Source organism: Theropithecus gelada, chromosome 1 (genome assembly GCF_003255815.1).
Source record: "Theropithecus gelada isolate Dixy chromosome 1, Tgel_1.0, whole genome shotgun sequence".
Lineage (NCBI taxonomy): Eukaryota > Metazoa > Chordata > Mammalia > Primates > Cercopithecidae > Theropithecus > Theropithecus gelada.
In genome coordinates, this window is record NC_037668.1 from 152886536 (window position 1) to 152911387 (window position 24852).

The window sequence follows — 24852 nt, forward strand, 5'->3', positions numbered from 1 at the left end:
GGGAACTTAGTTTTTCACCTGTCTTCGTGCAGTAGGCTCCAGCCTGCTGCTTCTTTCAACGGGTTTGTGGGTTCTTTCCATCTTCCTGTGGTCGTTCTTAGAAAAAAGAAAATTCACAGTGTGACTCTCTAGCCACTATTCTGTCCTTCCAAGCGGGAGAGGCATGCTAACACTGCCTCTTATCTGTCATCTTGGAAAATAAATAAATAAAAGATCTAATTCAAGCTTGTCTAACCTGTGACCCATGGGCCATATGTAGCCTAGGACAGTTTGAATGTGGTCTAACACAAATTTGTAAACTAACTTTCTTTTTTTTTTTTCTTTTAAGACAGAGTGAGACTCTGTTGCCCAGACTGGAGTGCAGTGCAGCGATCTCGGCTCACTGCAACCTCCACCTCTCAGGTTCAAGCGATTCTCCTGCCTCAGCCTCCCAAGTAGCTGAGATTACAGGCATGTACCATCATGCCTAGTTAATTTTTGTACTTTTAGTAGAGACATGGTTTCACCATGTTGGCCAGGCTAGTCTCAAACTTCTGACCTCAGGTGATCCATCCACCTCAGTCTCCCAAAGTGCTGGGATTATAGGCATGAGCCACCATGCCCAGCTGTAAACTTTGTTAAAACATGATTTTTTTAATGTGTTTTTTGTTTAGCTCATCAGGTGTCATTAGTGTTAGTGTATTTTATGTGTGGCCCAAAACAATTCTTCCAGTGTGACTTAGGGAAGCCAAAAGATTGGACACCCCGATCTAGTCTCAAACTCGTGACCTTACGTGATCCACCCACCTCAATCTCCTTAAGTGCTGGGATTACAGGTGTGACCCACTGCGCCGGGCAGGTTAGTGGCAGTTTTTTTCAGCCTCCTTTTCAGGGTGGTTAAACTCTGTCTTAGCCCTCGTATTCAAACAGTGAAGCTGACTCTTTGCTTCCTGTTCCTCTGGAGCACTTTGAACACCTTTTATCTTGTAGGAGGCAAATTCCTGGCTACTTCTGCCTACCAGTAGGCCTGCAGCTTTAGCCTGACTTGCAGCTTTTTCTCTTCTCTTTTTTTCTGGTTCACTGAAATGTTTATTTTGTGTATGCTTTAGGATATGTCATTTTAATTTTCTATATTCACTGATGCTTTTGGACAAAGGAAGGGAGTTTTATGAACTTCTGAAATCAACTTGACTAAGAAGTTTAAGATACTTTTAAAAATGCAAATCAGTTTTCAGTCCTCTGCTTAAAATCCTAAACTCTGCTTAAAATCCTAAACTGTAGAGTTTTAGCATTCCCTTAGGTGATCTGGCCACTACCTACCTCTCCAGATTTATTTCAGGCACTTTCCTGTTTGCTGCCAGAGTTTCAGTTCTTTGAAAGTGCCTCGCTGTCACACATGCATGCCCCCTCGCCCAAGTTTGACATCTTCCCAGTTTTCTTTTATCATTTAAATGTTAGCTTCTCAGAGAGATCTTACCTAACCACCCTCATTAAAATACTCCCCCCGGGTGACACCTGTTTATTTCCTTAATAGCACTTGTTATAGCTTGTAAGTATTTGTGGTTTTTTTCTTGTTTATGCTCTCTCACAAAACTGAAAGCTCCATGAGTTTTTTAATATTATATTTATATTATACATAGCCAGCATATAGCAGCGTGCCCAATAAATACATTGTGAGTGACTGTTACTCATCTGTCCATTCAGTTGTATATATTGAATGTCTGCAGCATGACAGAACAGTTCTCAATGTGCAAGATGTAATATTAGTGAGCAGCACAAAGTTCTTACTCTATAGTTTATATTTTAGTGGGAGAAGAAAAGCAATAAGTATAAAAATAAATAAGTGACATCAGTGCTTTAGGGTGGTGTGTTTAGGTGATGGGGAAACACTTTTCTGAGGTACTAACAGGAAGGAATTTATCTGGTGATGATCAAGAAAAAGAGCTGTCAAGCAGAGGGAAGAGCTAGAATAAAGTTCTTAAATCAAGAATGAGCTTGATATTCATGAAATAAAAGACCACAGAAGCTGTTTTGGAGTGAGTAATAGAGGGAAGGAGCATTGCAAGACAATGTCAAAAACTTGGCTGAGGCCAGATAATACAAGCAAGGGTCAGGAGTTGGAAAGTGTGCCTTAAGAGAGGTGCAACATGGTACTGAAGGAAGTGGTGAGGTGTAGGTGGGAGGGTGTGCTGCAGAGGATTTCATCTACTGAGCCAATGGTTCAACACATCTCTATAAATTGTAGCAAAGGGTTATATTTCAGAAAATCATAAATCACTGCTGAGTTTTTGGTTTCATTTTCACCAGGGATGCTGCTTTCCAATTCTTGGTTCTAATGGCTTAGTTACCTCTTTAGAAACCAGTAGAAGCCACACATCCGATGCTGTGCGTGTTTGCTTGTTTGTATTCATAAAATACGTTGGAAATAGAAAGGAAGTACTCACTTAGTTGTTTTTTTTTTTTTTTTTGCTGAATTTCTGAATTTGGGCAGGCTTTTGCAAGTTCATGTTTCCTAGTTTAGTCAGTACAGTGACCTGAAAGCAAAACTAGGTTGATTACTCAATCTTTCATTTCCACTTTTTCATTTCCCTATGTTTTAGAAAGCAAGTGACTAGGGAAGGCAGTGTTTTCAAGGGTGCCTAACTTCCACATTTTTAAGAGCAAACTCTTTTTAAAAATGTCCTTATAGCAATCTACTGATGAGCTGTCTACCTATAAGATGTGGTCTGATTTGACAGTTACAACCTTTTATAATTCTATTGTAATGAAAAATTGCTTCCATATTGTCTTTTTTTAAAGTTCTTTGAAATTAACTGAAGAGACTCCCTTTTTTCCCTGTCCTTCACTAAACACGTAGCGATGGCAAGGAGCTATTTTAAGTTTCTGTATGGTAAACTTAATGATACTTCCAGTTCTTTTGCTGACCCTACAAGCAGAGGACTCAGAGGCAGTTCCTCTTCTTTCCTAATAATGCTGTCTTGCTTAAGCCACTGTCACAATATTTACAGGTAGCCACTCACAAATAGTTATGTTTTAAAAATTCATATAAGTCTGAGTTTTGGAATTTGACATACATTTCCTACTGGGAAAAAAATGTACAAATAAATAAATAAATAAACAAATAAATATGTTTCGAAGCAACCCTTTACAGGCTTACTAAACCTTAATCTATAGTGTAGCTGAAATACTATACATTTATGATGAAAAATTAGGAAAATCATATTTCAGATGCATATTAGTTCCACTATACAACATTTAAGTAGGATTTTATATGGAATAGTTTGGCTCCTTTAACACCATTGTTGGTGGTGAGAAGGGTAAGTAGTGGTGTCATGAGGTGCTAGAGAGAAGGCATTGAGAATGGTCCTCGAGAAAGCCCATCCCATCTCCTGCATGACATGGACCAGCCATCTGTATGTGAGACAGTCTTAAGTCACGTACTTGTATATCAGGAGTATTGTATGCTCTTACTAGTTGCAAACTGTGAAAAAAATCATTTAGAATAATCTTGAGTGAAGGAGTGAAAAGTATATGTATTTTGAAATTTCCTAAGCAGATATTGTTGGAAAATGGCTTTTTCATGCATTTACAGACAATATATTAATATATTTAGTGACCATTTTTAGTTGTATGTGTTTTCTTTCTTTTGTCTTAAAAAAATGGTTTTATTAATAAAATTATTGGTGCTACTTAGTTTTAAATGCAAAGGACTTAATTCATTTAACTAAAAAGAAAAAAGGTACCATAAAGTTAATAGTTAAAACATTTAACTCTATGATTGTTCTAGAGTTTTAATGTTTTAATTCTTTACCAGGCACAACTATTTTTATTTCAAGAGATTTTCATTATGTTGAAGCTAATTTTACCGTTAGTTAACTTACATTCTTATGAGGACAGTATAATTCCTGACAAAGCAATATTTTAGAAAGTTATAGAATGTAGAAGAGTGTGTGCTTTGGATTCTAGGAGGGAGATGTGAGTTCTTATTCAAGTCTAGATACATTTCTCAGCTTCTGTTTCTTTATCTACAAAAGGAGGCTGATGAAATCCACTTGCCTCCCAGGGTTGCTAAAATTGGGTAAGATTGATTAAGAACGTATGTCAGCCCATACTACTATAGGAATGGGCTGTCCATGAAACAGGTAGGGAAAGCTTTCATGCCACTGTGTTTTTCTTCCTTGTACCCTTGTTCCTTTTATAACTAAGTTTCTCAAATGAATAATCTATACTCAGTAGCTTCACTTATAATCTCTCATTCTTGTAAAAAAAAAATCAGTATCTCATGTTTACATTGTTATGACTGTATAAGTGTTCTTCAATCTGAGTCAGGTAATTATTATTATTTTGTTCCTGAGTCAGATAATTATTACTATGAGTGTATTCTTTCTTAAATAGCTTTCTGCCCCTTTTGGAACAATAATTGCTTTATTATTATTTTTTTTCCTTTGAGACAGAGTCTTGCTCTGTGACTCCAGCTGGAGTGCAGTGGTGTAATCTCGGCTCACTGCAACCTCCTCCTCTCGGGTTCAAGCCATCCTCCCGCCTCAGCCTCCCTAGTAGCTGGGATTACAGGCGCCTGCCACCATGCCCGGCTAATTTTTTGTATTTTTAGTAGAGACGGGGTTTAGCCAGACTGGTCTCAAACCTGACCTCAGGTGATTTACCTGTCTCTGCCTCCCAAAGTGCTGGGATTACAGGTATTTTTCTATTTGCTTTGTTTTCTGTTGTGTCTGACAGAACTGTAAAATTCATCTCAATATGGCAAACACTTAAGGTTTTCTCTCAAATCCATTTTTAAACTTTTTCCTTGGAGATACTTCTCTGGGAGCCCTCCATCTTCCTATTGCAGTCTGGACTGGCTGCTCTCTAGGCCTGGTGCAAAACTTTTGTCCTGCCTGTTCCTTTCATCATCATCCTGGGAATTTCCCTTCCTTCTCTCATGTTTTGAATCGTGTTTCCTGGTTTCCTGTTTTCTCCTCTTTCTTGATTTATTCTCTTGTCTTTGATGTAGCACTTCCTCTACCACCCACCTCCTACTCCAACAGACCCCCAGCTCACCTAGCACCAAATCCTCTATTAAGGCAATTTTCTTACATCACCTATGAAGATTTCCCTTTCCCTTCAGTTCCCTTGTTAGATTGATCTCCCCCTCCTTTGTGCCTCCATGGCACCCTCTCTCATAGCCTTGGTCCATCACGACTATTGAACACCTACTGTACACGTCAGGCACTCTGTTCAACATTAGGGATTCTAAGATTAAAAGAATGCGGTTCCCGTTCCCAAGGGAGTTCTGGAAGGGAAGTAAGAATGCCAGGGTTCTCACTGGAGTTAGTACTGCCCTCTAGTGGACCCTTTGAAAAAGTGAAAGAAAGTTTTTGGTTGCCGTATTAATGAGAAAGTATAGCTGGCGCTTTGTAGTCAGGGGCCAGGCGTACTAGATGTCTCATATGTCCAGCACAACTTTAGAATATCTCACTAGACATTCATGTGTTAAAATATGTTTATAATTATTCAGCCTAGGACCTAATTTCATTTTACACACAAACCCATACTACTCAGCACTTTTTACATTGTCATTGCTTGTACAACCGATAGAAAACAGCTATTGTTCAGCAATGTGAGTTTATAGACAACTTTCTTTTTAAGGTAGCATGAGATATTTTAGGAATTCTTTGTATTGGTCATTGATAGCGCTTAGTCTCTAAGAATCCTAATGAGAGGCTTCACAAATCAGTGAATATAGTTATCAGTGCTGTTAATTAAAAAATAAAGTGTAGGCTGGGTATAGTGGCTCACGCCTGTAATCCCATCACTTCGGGAGGCTAAGCCAGGAGTTTGAGACTGCAGTGAGCTATGATTGTGCCACTGCACTCTGGCCTGGGTGACAGAGTGAGACGCTTGAGCCCAGGAGCTTGAGGCTGCAGTGAGCAGTGATCACATCACTGCACTCCAGCCTGGGTGACAGATCGAGACCCTGTCTCAAAAAAAAAAAAAAAAAAAACCCAGAATCCCTTAAGTGATGGATTATTTTGTAAAGTTTGTAATGTAAACAATGTAATAACAATGAAGAATAATATTTTACCTTACCCTATTCATAAAAGATAACTTTTCATATTAAATGTTAAGAAATATTTTGTTCATTTGTGTGTGTGTGTGCACATATATTACAGTATAACATATAATGTACAGTTTATGATGTAAATGTAACATAATATGAATTTATATACATGCATATACCTACACACATGTAACTGCCACCATGATCTAGAAATAGAGTATCTGTGTAGTTGGAAAATATAGGATAAACTTATTTTTAAACAGTGTATTGGTTATATTTTTTAAATACTGTGCCTATTATGTTTTCACGTATACAATAAATACAATTCAGAGTGTCCAAAAAACCTGGAAGCATAAAGAAAACAATGTGTTTATTGTATTTTAAAAAATATTCACAGTTGGGGCCATTGCTTTAAATTTAGAAGTGTTTTACTTGCAAAATATATTGAGGTTGAAGAAAAAGATATTGAGCATATTATTTGAAAATGTAACTAACACATATTTATCCTGTTCCCCAGCCTTATGGATACCCTGTATAACATTTCCAGTACCCCAAAATGTTTCCCATGCCCCTTTTTAGTCATTATACCATTTCTACCAGGTATAACCACTATTCTGACTTACATCATCATAGATTTTTGTCTTTTCTTGAACGTCATGTAAATGGAATCATACAGTATGCATTCTTGTGTTACCTTCTTTAAATCGGTGTTATTTCTATGAGAGTCATCCACATTTTGAGTGTAGCAGAAGTTCTTTTTTATTGTTTTTGTAGTATTCCATTGTGTGTCTATAGACAATTTATCTCTTCTCTTCTATTGTCACTTGGTTTGTTTCCAGATTTTGGCTATATGAATAAAGCTACTATAAACATCCTTATACCACATTTATACTCATCTCTCATAGATATATATCTAGAAATAGAATTTTTGGGTCACATGTAGGCATATGTTTGGCTTTTCTAGCTACTACTAAAAAGTTTTCTGAAGTGGCTATTTCAATTTATACTTCTAACAGCAGGTATGATAGTTATAGTTGTTCCATATCCCTAACAACACTTTATAGTGTTATTATATTACATAATATTCAATGAGTGATAAGTAAAAGTTTAACAGATGTTATCATATCATTAGATATATTTGAAACTGCAAGAAGATGGTATAAATCACATTGAAGTGAAGAAATTATAGTAGTTATCTACAATCATATATTATTTGAAAGTAGGGCTGGTCACAGTGGCTCATACCTGTAATCCCAGCACTTTGGGAGACCAAGGTGGGAGGATCACTTGGGGTTGGGAGTTCGAGACCAGCCTGACCAACATGGTGAAACTCCATGTCTACCAAAAAATACAAAAATTAGCCAGGCATGGTGGCATGCGCCTGTAGTCCCAGGTACTCAGGAAGCTGAGACATGACAATTACTTGAACCAGGAGGCGGAGGTTGCAGTGAGCCGAGATCGCGCCACTGCACTCCAACCTGGGTGACAGAGTGAGACCCCCTGTCTCAAAAAAAGAAAAAAGAAAATAAATCTCACTAGGAATTTTATTTCTACCTCAGATAGGCCTAAATTTATTCCTTTGAAAATATATTGCTCTCATGTTGTATTAGTTATCTATTGCTGCCTAACAAATTATCCCAAGTTTGAGCTGCTTAAAACAATAAATGTGTTATCTCTTACTGTTTCTGAGGGTCATTAATCTGATAGCATCTTAGCTGGATAGTGCTAGCATAGGGCTCTCACAGGGTTGTAGTCAAGATGTCATCTGGAGCTGCAGTTATCTCTCAAGGCTCACCTGGGACTGTAGGAAATCTACTTTCAAACTCACATAGTTGTTGGCAGTACAGCCCTGGCTGGTTGTTAGAGACTTTAGTTCTTACAGTGCGGGCCTTTCCATAAACTTCTTGTAACGTGTCAGCCTACTTCTCGCAGGATGAATGATCTGAAAGGCATAGAGAATGAATGAATGAATGAATACCCAAGACAGAAGTTATAGTCTTTTTTATAACCTAATCTTGGAAGTGATTTACTATTACTTGAGCTGTTAGTTACTGGTCATGCAGGTCGACCTAGTACACTGTGGGAGAGGACTGCACAAGGAAGCATGAATACCCTGCACAAGGCAGGATCACTGGGGGCGATCTTTTTTTTTGCTCTGTCACGCAGGCTGGAGTGCAGTGTGATCTCAGCTCACTGAAACCTCCACCTCCTGGGTTCCAGCGATTCTTGTGCTTCAGACTCCCTCATAGCTGGGACTACAGGCACGCACCACCATGCCTGGCTAACTTTTGTGTTTTTAGTAGAGATGGAGTTTTGCCATGTTGGCCAGGCTGGTCTCGAACTTCTGGCTCAAGTGATCCACCCACCTCAGCCTCCCAAGGTGTTGGGATTACAGGCCTAGGCCACCGCACCTGGCCACAGGGGCCCTCTTGAAGGCTAACTACCACACATATGGATGCTTATTTTTTGTTGTGGCAGTGGCAAAGTACACATAAGATTTACCATTTTAATCATTTTGAACTGTATGATTCACTGGCAGCACATTCATAAAGTTGTGCAACTCATCTAAGCAGTTTCTTATAAGACAGCAATGAATTTGCCACATCAATTGACTCTTCCCTTCATGAAAGATTTATCTGTGGGATGTGATACCATTTGATAGCATTTGTACCCACAGTAGAACTTCTTTCAAATCTGGAGTCAGTCCTCTCAGACCCTGCCACTACTTTATCAACTTAATTTAAATAATGTTTTAAATCCTTTGTTGTCATTTCAGCAATGTTCATGGCATCTTCAGATGGAGTAGATTCCATCTTAAGAAACTACTCTCTTTGCTCATCCATAAGAAGTAACTCCTTATTTGTTCAGATTTTATCATGAGCTTGCAACAGTCATCCCTTCAGGCTCCACTTTGTAATTCCAGTTCTCTTGCTGTTTTCACAGCATCTGCAGTTATTTCCACCACTGAAGTCTTGAACTCGAAGTCATCCATAGAATCAACTTCTTTCAAACTCCTCTTAATGTCAGTAGCTTGACCTCCTTTCATGAATCATGAATGTTCTTAATGGCATCTAAGATGGTGAATTTTTTCCAGGTTTTTAATTTGCTTTGCCCAGATCCATCAGAAGAATCGTGATCTATGGCAGCTATAGCCTTATGAAGGGTATTTCTTAAATAAGAAGGCTTGTAAGTCTAAATTACTCCTTGATCCATGGGCTACAGAATGGATGTTTTGTTAACAAGCATGAAAACATTCACCTCCTTGTCCATCTTCATCAGAGCTGTTGAGTGACCAGGTACATTGTCAATGAGCAGTAAAATTTTGAATTTCTGAGCAGTAGGTTTCAACAATGGGCTTAAAATATTCAGTAAACCATGCTGTAAACAAGTGTGCCGTCATCTAGGCTTTTTTTTTGTTCAATTTATAGCACACAAGCAGAGTCAATTTAGCCTAATTCACAAGGGCCCTAGGATTTTTGAATTTCTTTCAAGAACTTTTACTTTGCATTTACCACTTGGCTAATTGGCACAAGAGGGCTAGCTTTCAGCCTGTCTTGGCTTCCAACATGTCTTCCTAACTAAACTTAATCATTCTAGCTTTTAAGTTGAGAAACCTGTACTCTTCATTTCACTCAAACACTTAGAGGCCATTGTAGGGTTAATTATTCTAACTTTGATACTGTTATGTCCCAAGACATAGGGAGGCCCAAGGGTTGAGAGAGAGAGAGAGAGAGGTCGAAGAACAACTGGTAAGTGGAACAGTCAGAACACACATATTTGTTGATGAAGTTTGTTGTCATACAGGTGCCATTCTGCTATAAAGCTGACACCCCAAAACAATTATAGTAGTAACATCGAAGATCACATATCGCCATAACAGATATTATAATGAAAAAGTTTGCAGTATTGTGAGAATTATCAAAATGTGACACAGAGACATGAAATGAGCACATGCTATTGGAAAAATGGTGCTGATAAGACTTGCATGACACAGGGTTGCAGAAACCTTTAATTTGTAAAAAATGCAGTATCTGTGAAGTGCAATAAAATGAGGTATGCTTGTATATTTAGGGGCTCTGTTGTCAGGTAGACGTTTATAATTGTTAGATATTCTAGATGGATTGGCCCTTTCATCAGTATATTGTCTCTTGTAACAGTTTTTTACTTACAGCCTGTTTTGTGTGATGTTGGTTACCTTTGGCATGGAGCATCTTAGTTTATTTTTTCATTTTCACCCTGTGTTTGTCTTTGGATCTAAAGTGAGTTATAGACAGAATATAGTTGGAATCATGTCTTTCGTATCCATTTGCCAACTTTGGTCTTTAATTGGAAAGTTTAATCCATTTACACTTACTGATAAGGAAGGACTTTTGCCATTTTGGTATTTGTTTTCTGTACTTTTTTTACTTCCATAATTCCTCCATTACTGTCTTCTATTTTGTTTAATCGAGCTTTTTGAAGTGTGCCACTTTTGTTATTTTCTGTATATTCTTAGGGTTTTTTTAGTGGTTTCCTTGGGGATTACAATTTGCATCTGAAATTTATAACAACGTAGTTTGAATTAGTACCACTTTAGTTTTAATACTGTATAGAACTTCTGCTTCTATACAGCTCTGTTTCTCCCACTTTATGTTGTCATTGTCACAAATTTCATCTTTATACATTGTATATCCATGAATGTAGATTTATAATTGTTGTTTTATGCATTTGTCTTTTAAATTATGTAGAAAAAAAGGAGAAGTCACAAGCCAAAAATACAGTAATGCTAACTTTTATATTTACCTATGTAGTTACCTTTATTGGTATTCTTTATTTCTTTGTGTGGGTTCAAGGTGCTGTCTAGCATCCTTTGATTTCAGCCTGACACACTGTTAGCACTTTTGTAGTCCAGGTGTACTAATTATGAACTCCCTTAAGTTTTTTGTTTTGTTTTGTTTGTTTGTTTGTTTGTTTGAGACGGGGTCTTTCTCTGTCACCCAGGCTAGAACTCAATGGCGCCATCATAGCTCACTGCAGCCTCAACCTCCCTGGGCTCAGGTGATCCACCCACCTCAGTCTCCTGAGTAGCTGGGACTACAGGCATGCGCCACCATGCCCAGCTGATTTTTTTGTATTTTTGGTAGACATGGGGTTTCGCTATGTTGCCCAGGTTGATCTGGAACTCCTGGGCTCAAGTGATCTGCCCACCTCAGCCTCTCAAAGTGCTGGGATTACAGGCATGAGCCATCATGCCTAGACAATTCCTTCAATTTTTATCTGGAAATGTCTTAATTTCACCTTCATTTTTGAAGGATATTTTTGGCAGATAGTGAATTCTTCGTGGACAGATTTAGGACTTTAACCATATCCTCCTGCTGCTCTGTTCTTCATAGTTTCTGATGAGACATTGACTGTTAATCTAATTGAGGATGTCTTATATGTAATGAATCACTTCTCTGTTGTTGCTTTCAGGATTCTGTCTTTGGCTTTCAGCAGTTTGATTATTATATGTCTTGATGTGGCACTCCTTGAGTTTTTCTGCTTGAAGTTTGTTGAGCTTCTTGGGTGTGTAAATGCATATATTATCAAATTTGGGAAGTTACTGGCCATTATCTCTTCAAATATTTTTTCTGCCCCGTCTCTTCTTTTCCCCTTCTGAAACTCTTGTTATGCATATGCATATATGTATATATTGTTTGTTTGTTTTGAGATGAAGTCTCACTCTGTTGTCCAGGCTGGAGTGCGGTGGCGTAATCTTGGCTCACTGCAACCTTGGCCTCCCGGGCTCAAGCAGTTCTCCTGCCTCAGCTTCCAGAGTAGCTGGGACTACAGGCATGCACCACCACGCCCAGCAATTTTTTGTATTTTTAGTAGAGACAGGGTTTCACGATGGCCAGGCTGGTCTCGAACTCCTGACCTCACGTGATCCGGCCGCCTTGACCTTCCAAAGTGCTGGGATTACAGGCATGAGCTATGGTACTCGGCCTTATTATGCATGTGTTGATGGGCTTGATGGTGTCCACAGATCTCTTAGACTTCATTTGGCCTACCTTCAAGTTCCATGATTCTTCTGCCTGCCCAGATCTGTTGTTGAACATTCCCCATCTCCCCTCTGAGTTTTTCATTTCAGTTATTATTCTTTTTAGCTCCAGAATTTTTTGGTTCCTTTTTATAATTTCTGTCTGCCATTGGTATTCTCTGTTTGGTGAGACACATCATTATTTAGGATTTCTTAGTTCTTTGAGCATATTTAAGATAGTTGATGGAAAGTCTTTGTCTATCTAGTCAGTCCAGTGTCTGAACCTCCTCAGTGACAGTTTGTTCATTTCCTTTTTTTCCTGTGAATGGACCATACTTTCTTGTATTTTTGCATGCCTCATAATTTTTTGTTGAAAACTAGACATTTTAAATATTTGAATATGGTAACTCTAGAAATGAGATTATTCCATCTTCCCAGGATTTGTCGTTGCTGCTTGTTGTCAGTTGTTGTTTAGTGACTTTTCTAAACCTTTTTTGGAAATACTATGTTTTTTGTTGTTTGTAGTCACTGAAGTCTCCATTCCATTAGCTTAGTAGTCAGCTAGTGATTTGTCAGAGATTTCCTTAAATGCCTGGAGCAAAACAAAACATTAAACTCTGTAGGTATATGTTGGGATATGCCTTCAGCTCTCAGCCAGGCAGTTCATAACTGCCTTTGCCTTCCCATCCTGTTTGTTTGGAGCTTTTCAGCAAGCAGTTTGTTTGCCCCAACTGATTTCCTGTGCTCCATGCTGCATCTGCTGGTTCATTACCTTTCAATGTTTTTAACAGGTAACCTCCAAGTAGCTACTTTTCCACCCTGAGAGAGTTCCGAATCAGGTGAAATAAAGGCAAGCCTTTTACATTAGTCCTTCAGAGAGCCACTCACCAGGTCAAAACAAAACAATTCTTTGAGAGCAGAGTCTACTCTGTTATCTCCAGCACCAGTAACCCACTCTGGGAATTACTGCCACCGAGCCAGGGAGAAGGGAATGGGGCAAGGGTAAATTAAAATACACCAAGTTCTCCTATCAGATTTCACTTGCTCTTGCCTTGATTAAACATTCTCTTGATTGGTGAAAACCCTCGACTGTTTTCCAGATTTTTGATAAAGTTGATTGTGACACATTTTGCCAGCTTTTTTCTGTGGAGGGATAGGCCTTTGGAATCTCCTATGCCACCATTTTTGATGCTGTCACTCCTATGCATGCTATTTTTAAGATAGGGTGATTATATTTAAAGATTGTATATACAAGGTATTTAAGAGTAAGAGACACATGAATTTGAAGTAGACATGGAACCTGTTAATGAACATGTGGAGGAAGGGAAAATTGAGCTTAAAAAAAAAAAACAAATAGGCCAGATGCTGTGGTTCACGCCTGTAATCCCAGCACTTTGGTAGTCCGAGGTGGGCGGATCACGAGGTCAAGAGATCGAGATCATTCTGGCTAACGTGGTGAAACCCTGTCTCTTCTAAAAATACAAAAATTAGCCAGGCGTGCTCGGGAGGCTGAGGCAGGAGAATCGCTTGAACCCGGGAGGCGGAGGTTGCAATGAGCTGAGATCGCACCACTACACGCCCTGCTGGCAACAGAGGGAGACTCTGTCTCAAAAAAAAAGAAGAAAAAAAACCCCACAAAGTTAAACAAAAATCTTTGCAGCTAGAGTTGCATTTAATTAGTAAATGTTTTAGATTCAATTGAGACTTTCATACCTCTTTTTTCCTAATGACATTGAATTACTTAGAGCATTTCTGACAATTTTAATTAAAAGGGATTTTAATTAAATGCAGTATTTAGTTATTGCAAAAGCAGCAAAGCTGATGGAAAATATGTAACAAAGTTTGAGATTCCTTTTCTTAGGACTAGAACCAGATGTTACTGAATTAACAGAAGCACACAAAATACGGGGATCTCATTTTTTTTTTTTTTTTTTTTTTGAGACGGAGTCTCGCTGTGTCACCCAGGCTGGAGTGCAGTGGCGCGATCTCGGCTCACTGCAAGCTCCGCCTCCCGGGTTTACGCCATTCTCCTGCCTCAGCCTCCGAGTAGCTGGGACTACAGGCGCCCGCCACCACGCCCGGCTAGTTTTTTTTTGTATTTTTTTAGTAGAGACGGGGTTTCACCATGTTAGCCAGGATGGTCTCGATCTCCTGACCTCGTGATCCACCCGCCTCGGCCTCCCAAAGCGCTGGGATTACAGGGTTGAGCCACCGCGCCCGGCCGGGATCTCATTTTTTTTAAAGCAAAAGTGGTTTAGGTATACTTGCTATTGTCAAACTAAATATTAAAAATTATATTTTTGTACCACAATGATAAGAAATTATGTGAAGATTTAAAATGTTTAAAGTATTCTAATTATAGTTTTGAATTGCCTGTCTTGAGTCTTACTCAGATTAACTACAGAAGTCAGCCACGTATCATCTCTATAGTTTCTTATATTAATATTTTTGCCTAATCCATCCTCTATTTCTCGTCGCCTTTTGACAGTATGATCTCTGAAGTCTTTTTAAGTTAATGTGTATGTTGGCTATAGTCTAAATTATGGGAATTTTGAAGCAGGAGATATGTTTTCTGTTAGACTTTAATCTTGCACTTTTTCATGTTACAGAGAATAATTTTGACACTGCACTTTTAATAAGGCCATCTCATTTGTAGAAATAATGTACATCCTAATTTTCACCATTTCAACAGTCAGTACTTTGTCTTTATGTTATCTTTGTTTCAGTTTTTCTTCCTCTTATATTCAAATAAATCTAATCTGTTATTTCTTATGTAACATTAAGTTTTATTCAAGTTCCATCCATACTTCTGATCTTCTGTTTTCTGTATAGAATGACTTCAAATGTAAATTTTCTTAAGTCCAAGCTTACTCACTATAAGTAGGCCCAAGTCTGAGAGTACTTCATTATGTTTTCTGGTATAATTGGGTCTGAGCAGATTTAAACATATTAAGTACATATTTTGATGAATATTATTTCTTCCTTTATTTCTATTTATATGTGTAGAAATATTACCTATGAATTTTGCTTTAGAATAGTAACGGGATCTTTACAAAATATGTTCTGAAGTGGGGGGCGGTGTTGGGTTGGGTCTGATAGGGTTGAGAAATTTATTCTAAACAAATTAGTGCAATGATGTCTTCCAGGCATTGTACTAGAACTGTGCAGGACCCAGTGGGAGCCTGTAGCAAGGCAGGGTCCATACAGGCAGGAAGTGAGGTATGTGTTAACTGAGATCATGGAAACATGAGACTACCCAGGAAAAGTTTGAGCTAATTTTGAAGAACTTCCTGTGTGTTTCTCTCTTCTAAACTGAATGTTCCTTGAGGGGCAGGGACCATTTTTACTTATTATAAGTACCTACTGCTCAGCTGTATTAGTCTGTTCTCACACTGCTGTAAAGAAATATCAGAGACTGAATAATTTATAAAGAAAAGAGGTTTAATTGGCTCACAGTTCTGCAGGCTGTACAGGAAGCGTGATGCTGGCATCTGCTTAGCTTCTTGGGAGGCCTCAGGAAACTTATAGTCATGGCAGAAGGCAAAGGCAGAGCTAGCACCTCACATGGATGGAACAGGAGGAAGCTGCTTTGGGGGTGAGGTGCCACACACTTTTAAACAACCAGCTCTCACGAGAACTCACTCACTATCATAACACAGTACCAAGGGGGAGATCTCCCCGTGATCCAGTCACCTCCCACCAGGCCCCACCTCTAACATTGGGATTACGATTCGACATGAGATTGGGTGGGGACACAGATCCAAACCATATCATAAGCCTAGCCCATGGAAGATATATCATAAATGTTCGTTGAATGGATAGCTCCTACACAAGTGTGCAAGCTTGAAGAGAGAGTAAGTGTGGGCCTGGCTAGAATCCATATTGCCACAGGAGAACCAAAGGATGAATTATTTATTTGCCATACCACAGAGAAAATTTAACAATTGTTATGCCCCTGCGTACTTTTGGAGAATCTCCTCAAATCGTAAATAATAGAAATTATGATATTCCAAGGCAAGGGTCCTTAGGACCCTCCTGTGAACTTGTATAGGAAAAAAAGTACATTTTTATTTTTACTAGCCTCAAACTGAAATTTAGCATTTCCTTCCATTTTGAATGAAGGTAATAGTGGTGATGTTATCAGTATCACTAACTTTCTTTCTGTTACTTAAAGCCACAGATATTTTCATTTTCTGTTGTTGTAGATACCTCACACTGTTTACACTCATTGTTTTTATATTATGGTAATCATTATGCCATCAATTTTATTTAAATTATCAATAAAGAAGCACATGTATTACCTATCACAATTTTCTACTTACATTTTAAATTTTATTTTAAAACATTCTGAAATTTTAGAATAAGCAAAACTAATATATATAGTGATTAAAATCAGATAAATGGTTGCTTCTTATGGAGAAAATTGATGGGGAATGGGGCACAAGAGAACTTTCTGGGGTGATGAAAATGTCCTGTGTCTTGGTATACACTTGTCAATTGAATGCTGAACTTACTGTCTATACATTTCACTGTATATAAATTATACCTCAATTTAAAAAACATATTAAAAAATTTTTCTGAGAAGGTGTTCATAGGTTTCACCAAATGGCCAAGGAAATTTCTGATACCAAAAAAAAAAAAATCCTTTTCTGAGATTATCCTGTTTCCATTGTCTGTCTCCTTTGAGTGCCCTCTTTCAGTAAGCTGTTTTTGTGGTTCATTTCCATTTCTCTGAATGTGTTCTCACTTTTTAAAGATGAACCTAAGACAAGTCAGAAAAGAAAAAGAGCAGTTATGAAAGAAATATTTTGCCTGGCTTATTGACCATTCTCTTCTAGCCCGTAACTGTGACCCTCCTGACGTAGTTATATACTTACTTTGACTCAAATAAATTTCTAATGAGAACTACTCTTCTAAAAACTAATTCATAGATCATTTCATAATGGAATGATTTTTTCTTATTTTCGGTTTTGTTTGGAGTTTTAATAACATTTTTATCCTTCTGTATCATTGAATATGCAGTTCTCTTATGGAATAACTATAAACATTTATAACAAAGATTGGAAGAAGAAAATATGTATTAGGAAGTAAGGAAAGAGAAAGTAATATTACTGATAATCTGTTCCAGATTAATTCCATCTAGGCATGATCTCAATGCAGTGTGATTGTATATTCTAAGATCAAATATATGTTACTTTTATAAAATTCAGAGTAATATAAAAAGTATTAGGTTATATTTATTTAAAAATGTGATGATAGTGCTCAAAGATGTTAAACATAGTGGTAGGTAATGTATAGAATGAATATTGAACTCTCTTTTAGGGGCACACAGTGTTATGACTACTCACAATAGAATTTTGTCTACCATCTTACGCTTATAACTTTTAGTTTTACTCTATTATTATAATGGTCTCACTGTAAGAAAGATTAAGCTGAGGTGAATCATCCTAGCAGATTTTTGTCCAGATAGCATCTATATGCCTTTCATGATTTGCTATTAGATAAAAACCTAAAATACTGTTTGACAATTTTTTTGCAGCCCCTCATATGGAAAATTTGAAATGCAGAGGGGAAGCAGTAGCAAAGGAGATCAATGAAGCCATGAAGGTAAAAGCTATGTGCTAAAAAATTATAAAATGAACAAAATGTATGGCTAGGTATTTGCATTCAACATTCATGTTTTTTAATCTGCTGTAACAGGGATTCTCAGCGGTCTTTTAAATCTTTAATGAATGTATTAAGCAACAGTAACACTCCGAATAGCTACCATTTATCAGGTGCCTACTATGTGCCAGGTAATATTCCTGACTTCTTTAAAGGTTGATTATATTTTTGTGTTCTGGGTGTTAGCAGTTCACTGAACAGTTTTGGATAATAATACCAGCTAAAATGTATTGAATAATTGGTATGGGCTCCATCCAACTGCTTTACATGTATTGCCTCGTGTAATCCTTACATCCTGTGAGACAGATACTGCTATTTCTTCTGTAGATGAGGAAGCTGAGGCACAGAAAGGCTAAGCAGGTTGCCCACATAAGTAACCTACGATCCAGCATTTAAAGCCTAGTTCGGCAAGGGCACAGTGGCTTATGCCTGTAATCCAAGCACTTTGGGAGGCCAAGACAGTCAGAACACCTGAGGTCAGGAGTTCAAGACCAGCCTGGCCAATATGGTGAAAGTCCACATCTACTAAAAATACAAAAATTAGCCAAGTGTGGTGGTGCGCACCTGTAGTCCCAACTACTTGGGAGGCTGAGGCAGGTGAATCGCATGAACCTGGGAGGTGGAGATTGCAGTGAGCTGAGATCACACCACTGCCCTCCAGCCTGGGCAACAAAGCAAGACTTCTCAAAAAAAAAAAAAAAAAAAAAAAAATTAGAGTATTGTGTCCATCTTTGTCTGTGTTTCAGCCTGAGATTAATGTTGAATATAACTGTTTGTTTGTTTGTTTGAAGTCCTTGCCTGCATTAATTGAACAAGGAGAGGGATTTTCCCAAGTTCTCAGGATGCAGCCTGTTATCCACCTCCAGAGGATTCACCAAGAAGTCTTTTCCGGTTGTTATAGGAAACCAGATGCTAAACCTGAGAATTTTATAACACAGATAGAAACCACACCAACAGAGACTGCTTCCAGGAAAACCTCTGACGTGGTACTGAAAAGAAAGCAAACTAAAGACTGCCCCCAGAGAAAATGGTATCCATTGCGGCCAAAGAAAATTAATCTTGATACATGAGCTCTTTCTGTTTATTTTGGGAGTTGAAAATAGGCGCCATCAACATTTAGATTACAGCCTAATTAATACCTAGATAAGACTTCATTTGAAACAAGAAATAACTCTTTTACTAGTGATTCATTTATACAAATACAGTGTCTCTGTGCGGGGATATGATATAATATTGTATTTCCTTGCTGTTTTATCTATTGTAAATAAAAAGCATTTTAAAAAATATTGACACAAAGCCCATCAGTGGGTATTAAAAATATTAAAAGTGCAGCCTTTTACTGTCCTTAAGTGCTATCAACTCTCAGCTCCCTTGTAGCTTTTGTGGGATTTAACAAGTAACAAATTCTGTTGTGTTTCCCTGGTATACATCTTTCCAGGAAAAAAAAAAAGAGAGAGAGAGAGCTGTATAATGATTTTTCATTTACATGCTGAAAAGTAGTGATCAGTTCTGCACAGCAGCAGATGCAGCATTTTTTTTTTTAAAGATGTAGTGTGATTTGTCAAGTTAATGTGCAGATGATAATACTGGCTTTGACTTTGTTACTCCATGTTCAGCTCATTTAGGTTTGTGAGATTAATTTTAGGACTTTTTGTTGTGTAAGACAATGATGACTATTATTTGTGCAACATTACTCTTTGAAATAAAAATTGGCATGTAGCCAATGTTTCCTGCCCACACTTTTTTCTATAGACCATTAACATAATTTGACTTGGAACTAATGATTTCTTTTTAGGGTTTCTTATTTCTTTCTTTATAGATCATTCCAGTTCAAAATATATATCAGATTAATACACTGGCAAAGTATTGTATTATTGAACTATTTTACATTTGAAGATGTTTATATATCAGGCATATAATCACTGGGAGAAGTCTGAGAAAGCGATATTGCCTTTATTTCTAACATTTAACTGTAGTTTCTTATAGCTCTTATTATGTGTCTTACATTATACAGTGTAGGCAGGGCCATCGAACTTACCGTTTCCCCTTTTGATGACTCTGATACCTTCATTCATTTTTCAAATGAATTTACTGATCATGAGGTTGGAAAATCTGTATTTCTCTTGCTTATTATATGTTAATAATCATAAATGTCTAGATTCACCAGAAGTCACCAGAAGGTCTGTCTCGGCGAAGAAAACTTACAAAGCCACTTTACTGCATTTTGTGTTTCAGTGTTACAATTTGAGATCTGTATATTTGTACACAGCCACGTGCTTTTCATTAAAATAATGTACAAAGACTGATCTTGATGCTGTATATTTTTGTGAGTTGTCTTAGGCATTCCTGAGCTCAGCTTCAGTTGGAGGGTGGGTCAGCACCCTGCGTTTCTGAACATACTAGACTGCAGTTTAAAACTGCATAATATGTTGCTATTCTTACAGTGCTAACGTTTTTATGGTATTAAAATTCTGTATGATTTGTTTCACTTCAGAGGTCCCCAAACAAAAGAATTATTGTTAATTCTATTATATGAGCTAATTGCATTTTGATTATGTAAGAACATGGTCCCTCCTCCCTTTTAAGTGAGGTATATTGTGCTACATAGAGTTTTTAAATGATGTGATAGATTTGCTCTGAAATATTCAGCAGAGAAACAAGAAAAGGAATCAATTAAGGAAATGTGACAAAAATCCTGTATGTTGAATCTGTGTAATGAATGTATTCTACTTTGTGTTGGAAATTTTTATAATTTTTTAAAAAATGGTTATATTTTAAAGTCCCCAGGCAGACAGCTGAGATTTGAAATCCTCTTGAGAGCCCAAAGTTTTACTCCACAGTTATAGCAGAGTTTAAAATAGAAATACCACTGGGAAAGACAGTACATATTAGCATTATTGACTAAGAAAAGCATGAACAGTAGCAGTAATAATATTGAATAAGTATACTGTGTAAGAGGAGAAGTTGCATTTCTGCATAGGCCAAGAACTAGTAAGCTAAGAGGATTAAAAGCAAGAAAGTCTGTAGTTTTAGGGAACTGGAAAGGTTGAAGGAGAAAATTGAAAATCAGATTTTGATCTATGATAAAAAGAAGCCTGGATTGAATAGGGTCTTAAAATTCTCTTTCAGAAAAGAAATAGCCAGGTGCGGTGGCCTTATTCCTGTAATCCTAGCACTCTCAGAGCCTGAGGTGGGCAGATTACTTGAGCCCAACTGGGCAACATAGTGAAACTCCATTTCTACAAAAAATACAAAAATTAGCAGGGTATGATGGCACACACCTATAGTCCCAGCCGCCCAGGAGGCTGAAATGAGAGGCTCACTTGAGCCCAGGAGGCAGAAGGTGCAGTAAGCCAAGATGGCACCACTGTACTCCAGCCTGGGTGACAGAGTGAGACCCTGTCTCAAAATAAGAAGAAGAAGAACACAAGAAGGTTAAATCTAGTCCCAAAGAATAGAGAACACTGTCAAAGCTGGTTTCTGAAAACTGGTACCAAAATCTACATTAGTTTATTTAGGCTACTATGACAGAATACCACAGGCTGGGTGGCTTAAACAACAGATACTTATTTCTCACAGTTCTGGAGGCTAGAAGTTCATGAGAAGGTGCTGGCAAATGCAGTTTCTGGTGAGGGCTCTCTTCCTGGCTTGTAGATGACCACCTCCTTACTATGTCCTCACATGGCCTTTCCTCGGTGTATGCATATGGAGAGAGCCAGAGTACAAGCTCTGGTGTCTCTTCTTATAAGGACACTAATTCTATCAGATCAGAGCCCCACCCTTATGGCCTCATTTAACCTTAATTATTTCCTTAGAGGCCCCATCTCCAAATACAGCTACAGGCACATGGGAGTTAAGGCTTCAACATATGGATTTTGGGGGGACACAAACATTGAGTCCATAACACAAGCCCATAGAAAATCTTATCCTAGACCTCTTTCTCTGGCCCTTTATGGCTTGGGCTCTGTAGAAGACAAAGTGAATAAAATCAAATTTTTTATTTGCTTCAAACAGTATGATTTTATAAGATGTACTTTTTTTAGAAAAGACTGAATTTGTTTGATTTCTATTGAACACCTATCTTCCCTATCCACCTTCGTTCATTTATTCATCTGTTCAACACATACAGTTGGACACCTGCTCAGATCAAAAGTCAGAGATCTTAAGAGCACAGCCTCTGAGCCAGATCATCTGGGTTCAGATTTCAGTTCTACCATTATTAGTTCAGTGACATTGGACAAGTTACTTAACCTGTCTATGATCAAAAGTCAGAGATCTTAAAGAGCATAGACTCTGAGCCAGATCATCTGCTTTCAGATTTCAGTTCTACCATTATTAGTTCAGTGACACTGGGCAAGTTACATAACCTGTCTGTGCTGCAGTTTTCTCATATGCAAAATGGAGATAATAATTATGCCTACCTCATAGTGTTATTCTGAGAAGTAAATGAGTTCATAATGTGAAGGCCTTAGACTAATAATTGGCATATATGAGTACTCTATGATCACTGTTATTCCTTCTTTTGATAAAGGAAATGAAAACACTCAGGGCAAGTGTTGTCTTCAGGAAGCTTATATTCCAGTGAAGAGGATGAGTGTGCAAACAATGATAATGCCATGCAGCAAATGGTATGATATATGTATGTGTGGAACTTAGGGGAGAAGTCATGGAAGTCTTTGTAGAAGAGGTGCCATTTGAGCAGTCTTGAAATGTTTTAGGCAAATAATCAGGGAAGAAATATAGGAATAAAGAAGAACAAATTACTGTTATAACAATGTGGATCAATATCAAAGATACTATAGTGAATAAAAGAAGCAAAGTCAGGCACAAGAGAATACATACTGTGTATGGAATCATAGAATGGGCAAAACTAAGCCATGGTGGTTCCCTCTGGGGAGACGGGAGATACTAACTAGGAATGGCATGGGAAACATTTTTGGGTCAGCCAAACGTTCTCTATCTTGATCTGAGTGGTGCTCACATGGCTGTATACATATGTAAAATTTTATTGAAGTGTACACTTAAAATTTCTGTACTTTATTTTATGTAAGTTTTATATTTTAAAAATGCACAAAATGGATTCACCAAATATTTGAGGAGAGTCTCCAGCATCAAAGACAGACCAAGAAACTGTGAGTCCCTTAATGGCAGGAATCTTTGTTCCATCCACCTGGAATAATTGCTGGCACATGATGGGCCCTGGATGCATAGTGGTTAACTAAGTGAATTAAAACAAAAACCAAAGAGAATAAAGGAACTCAAAGAAAATAGATACATACAAAGCAAAATCCCAGAATGATGACTGTACTCCCAGAAAGAAGAGAAAATCATACATTGTTTAGAAAACCAGAATGCTATTAAATAATGATCAGTAAATAAGAAAAAGTTTTTGAAAATTAAAAATATGAAAGTTGAAATAAAAATTCAGTGGGAGGGCTGGGAGAGGAAATGAAATTTTCCCAAAACTAAAACACAAAGATTAAGAAATGGCAAATTAGAAAAGTAAGAATAAAGATAAGAAGTTCATAAAGTTCAAAGTCTAACTGATACCCATTCCAGAGAGAGCATGCAGAAAAAGCAGCAGAGTCAAAATTATCAAAGAGATCATGCAGTTACCATATGGCCCAGCAATTTTACTCCAAGTTCTAAACCTAAGAGAATTGAAAACATGCTCACACAATAACTTACACACAAATGTTTGTAGCAGCAGGTTGAACGTTTATCAACTGATGAATGGATAAATAAAATGTGACTATCCACTCAATAGAATATTATTTGGCAATAAGAAGAAATGAGGTACTGGTAAATGCCACAGTGTAGATGAACCTTAAAACATGCCAAGTGAAAGAATCCTCTCACAAAAGACTGCTGTCTTTTGTAGACTCCATTTCAATGAACCGTCCAGAACAGGCAAATATACAGAAACAAAAACTAGATCTGTTGTTGCCTAAGGCTGGAAAGATGGAGAGGGTGGAAGGAATAGGACGTGACTGCTAATGGGTATGGGATTTTTTTTTTTTTTTTCCTGAGACAAGGTCTTGCTGTGTTGCCCAAGCTGTAGTACAGTGGTGCTATCTTGGCTTACTGCAACCTCTGCTTCCCCGGCTCAAGCCATCCTCCCACCTTAGCCTCCCAAGTAGCTGGGACTACAGGCACGCACCATCATGCCTAGCTAATTTTTGTATCTTTTTGTAGAGATGAAGTTTTGCTATGTTGCTGGTCTCAAACTTGTAAGCTTAAGCGATCCACCCACCTCTGCCTCCCAAAGTGCTGGATTATAGGCGTGAGTCACTGTGCCTGGCCTGGGATGTCTTTTGAGGGTGATGAAAATCCTCTAAATTGATTATGGTGATTCATGACTGCTTGTTGAATATACTGAAAACCATTGAACAATACACTTTAAAAGGGTGAGTGAGATGGTAAAAAGAGAGTAAAGAAACAGAAATAATACAAGAAACATTCCCAGACCTGAGGAATACCAAGAGGAATTGGAATGGTATCAGATTACTAAACAACAATCCTAAAATCTAGAAGCATCTGGAGCAATATTCTCAGCATAAACGATTTACAACCTAAGATTTTATACACAAACTAATAATCAAGTGCATGATTAGCTAAAAGATATTCTCAGATATGCAAAGCATCAAAAAAAAATTACCTTCAAGGCATCCCGTTTGGGGGTTCTACCAGGGGCTGTGCTCTATTACAAAGGGTAAGCCAAAAAAGAAGCAGCCATGGGATCTGGGAAACTAAGGCTCCCAAAACACAGCACACTCAAGTCTACAGGCTACTAACTAATCAGCAGATTTGGAGAATAGGCAGACCAGGTTGGAATAAGACGATGTAGGCCGAGTGCGGTGGCTTAAACGCCTGTAATTCCAGCACTTTGGGAGGCTGAGATGGGCAGATCACCTGAGGTTGGGAGTTTGACACCAGCCTGACCAAAAACTAAAAATACAAAATTAGCCAGGCGTGGTGGCACATGCCTGTAATTCCAGCTACTCCAGAGGCTGAGACTGGAGAATTGCTTGAACCCAGGAGGCAGAGGTTGCAGAGAGCCAAGATTGCGCCATCGCACTCCAGCCTGGACAACAAGAGCGAAACTCCGTCTTAAAAAAAGAAAAAGAAAAAAAGAAAAGACTATGTAGGACTC

General features: G+C 37.9%; 1 protein-coding gene across 5 annotated transcripts in view; it reads left to right on the plus strand.

Moving 5' to 3' along the window:
* NSL1 (NSL1, MIS12 kinetochore complex component) overlaps positions 1-24852 on the plus strand; it is a 55397-nt gene that overhangs the window by 23967 nt on the left and 6578 nt on the right. For 2 of the 5 annotated variants that reach the window (XM_025402706.1, XM_025402715.1), the window contains 2 exons: positions 17575-17642; positions 18491-20192. The exons of 1 other annotated variant lie outside the window; for it this stretch is intronic. In XM_025402706.1, the coding sequence (XP_025258491.1) occupies positions 17575-17642; positions 18491-18769 (347 nt within the window). In that variant the 3' untranslated portion in view covers positions 18770-20192. Of the gene's footprint in view, positions 1-17574; positions 17643-18490; positions 20193-24852 lie in introns of those variants that run through there. 2 more of the 5 variants (XM_025402735.1, XM_025402724.1) reach the window with 1 other exon arrangement.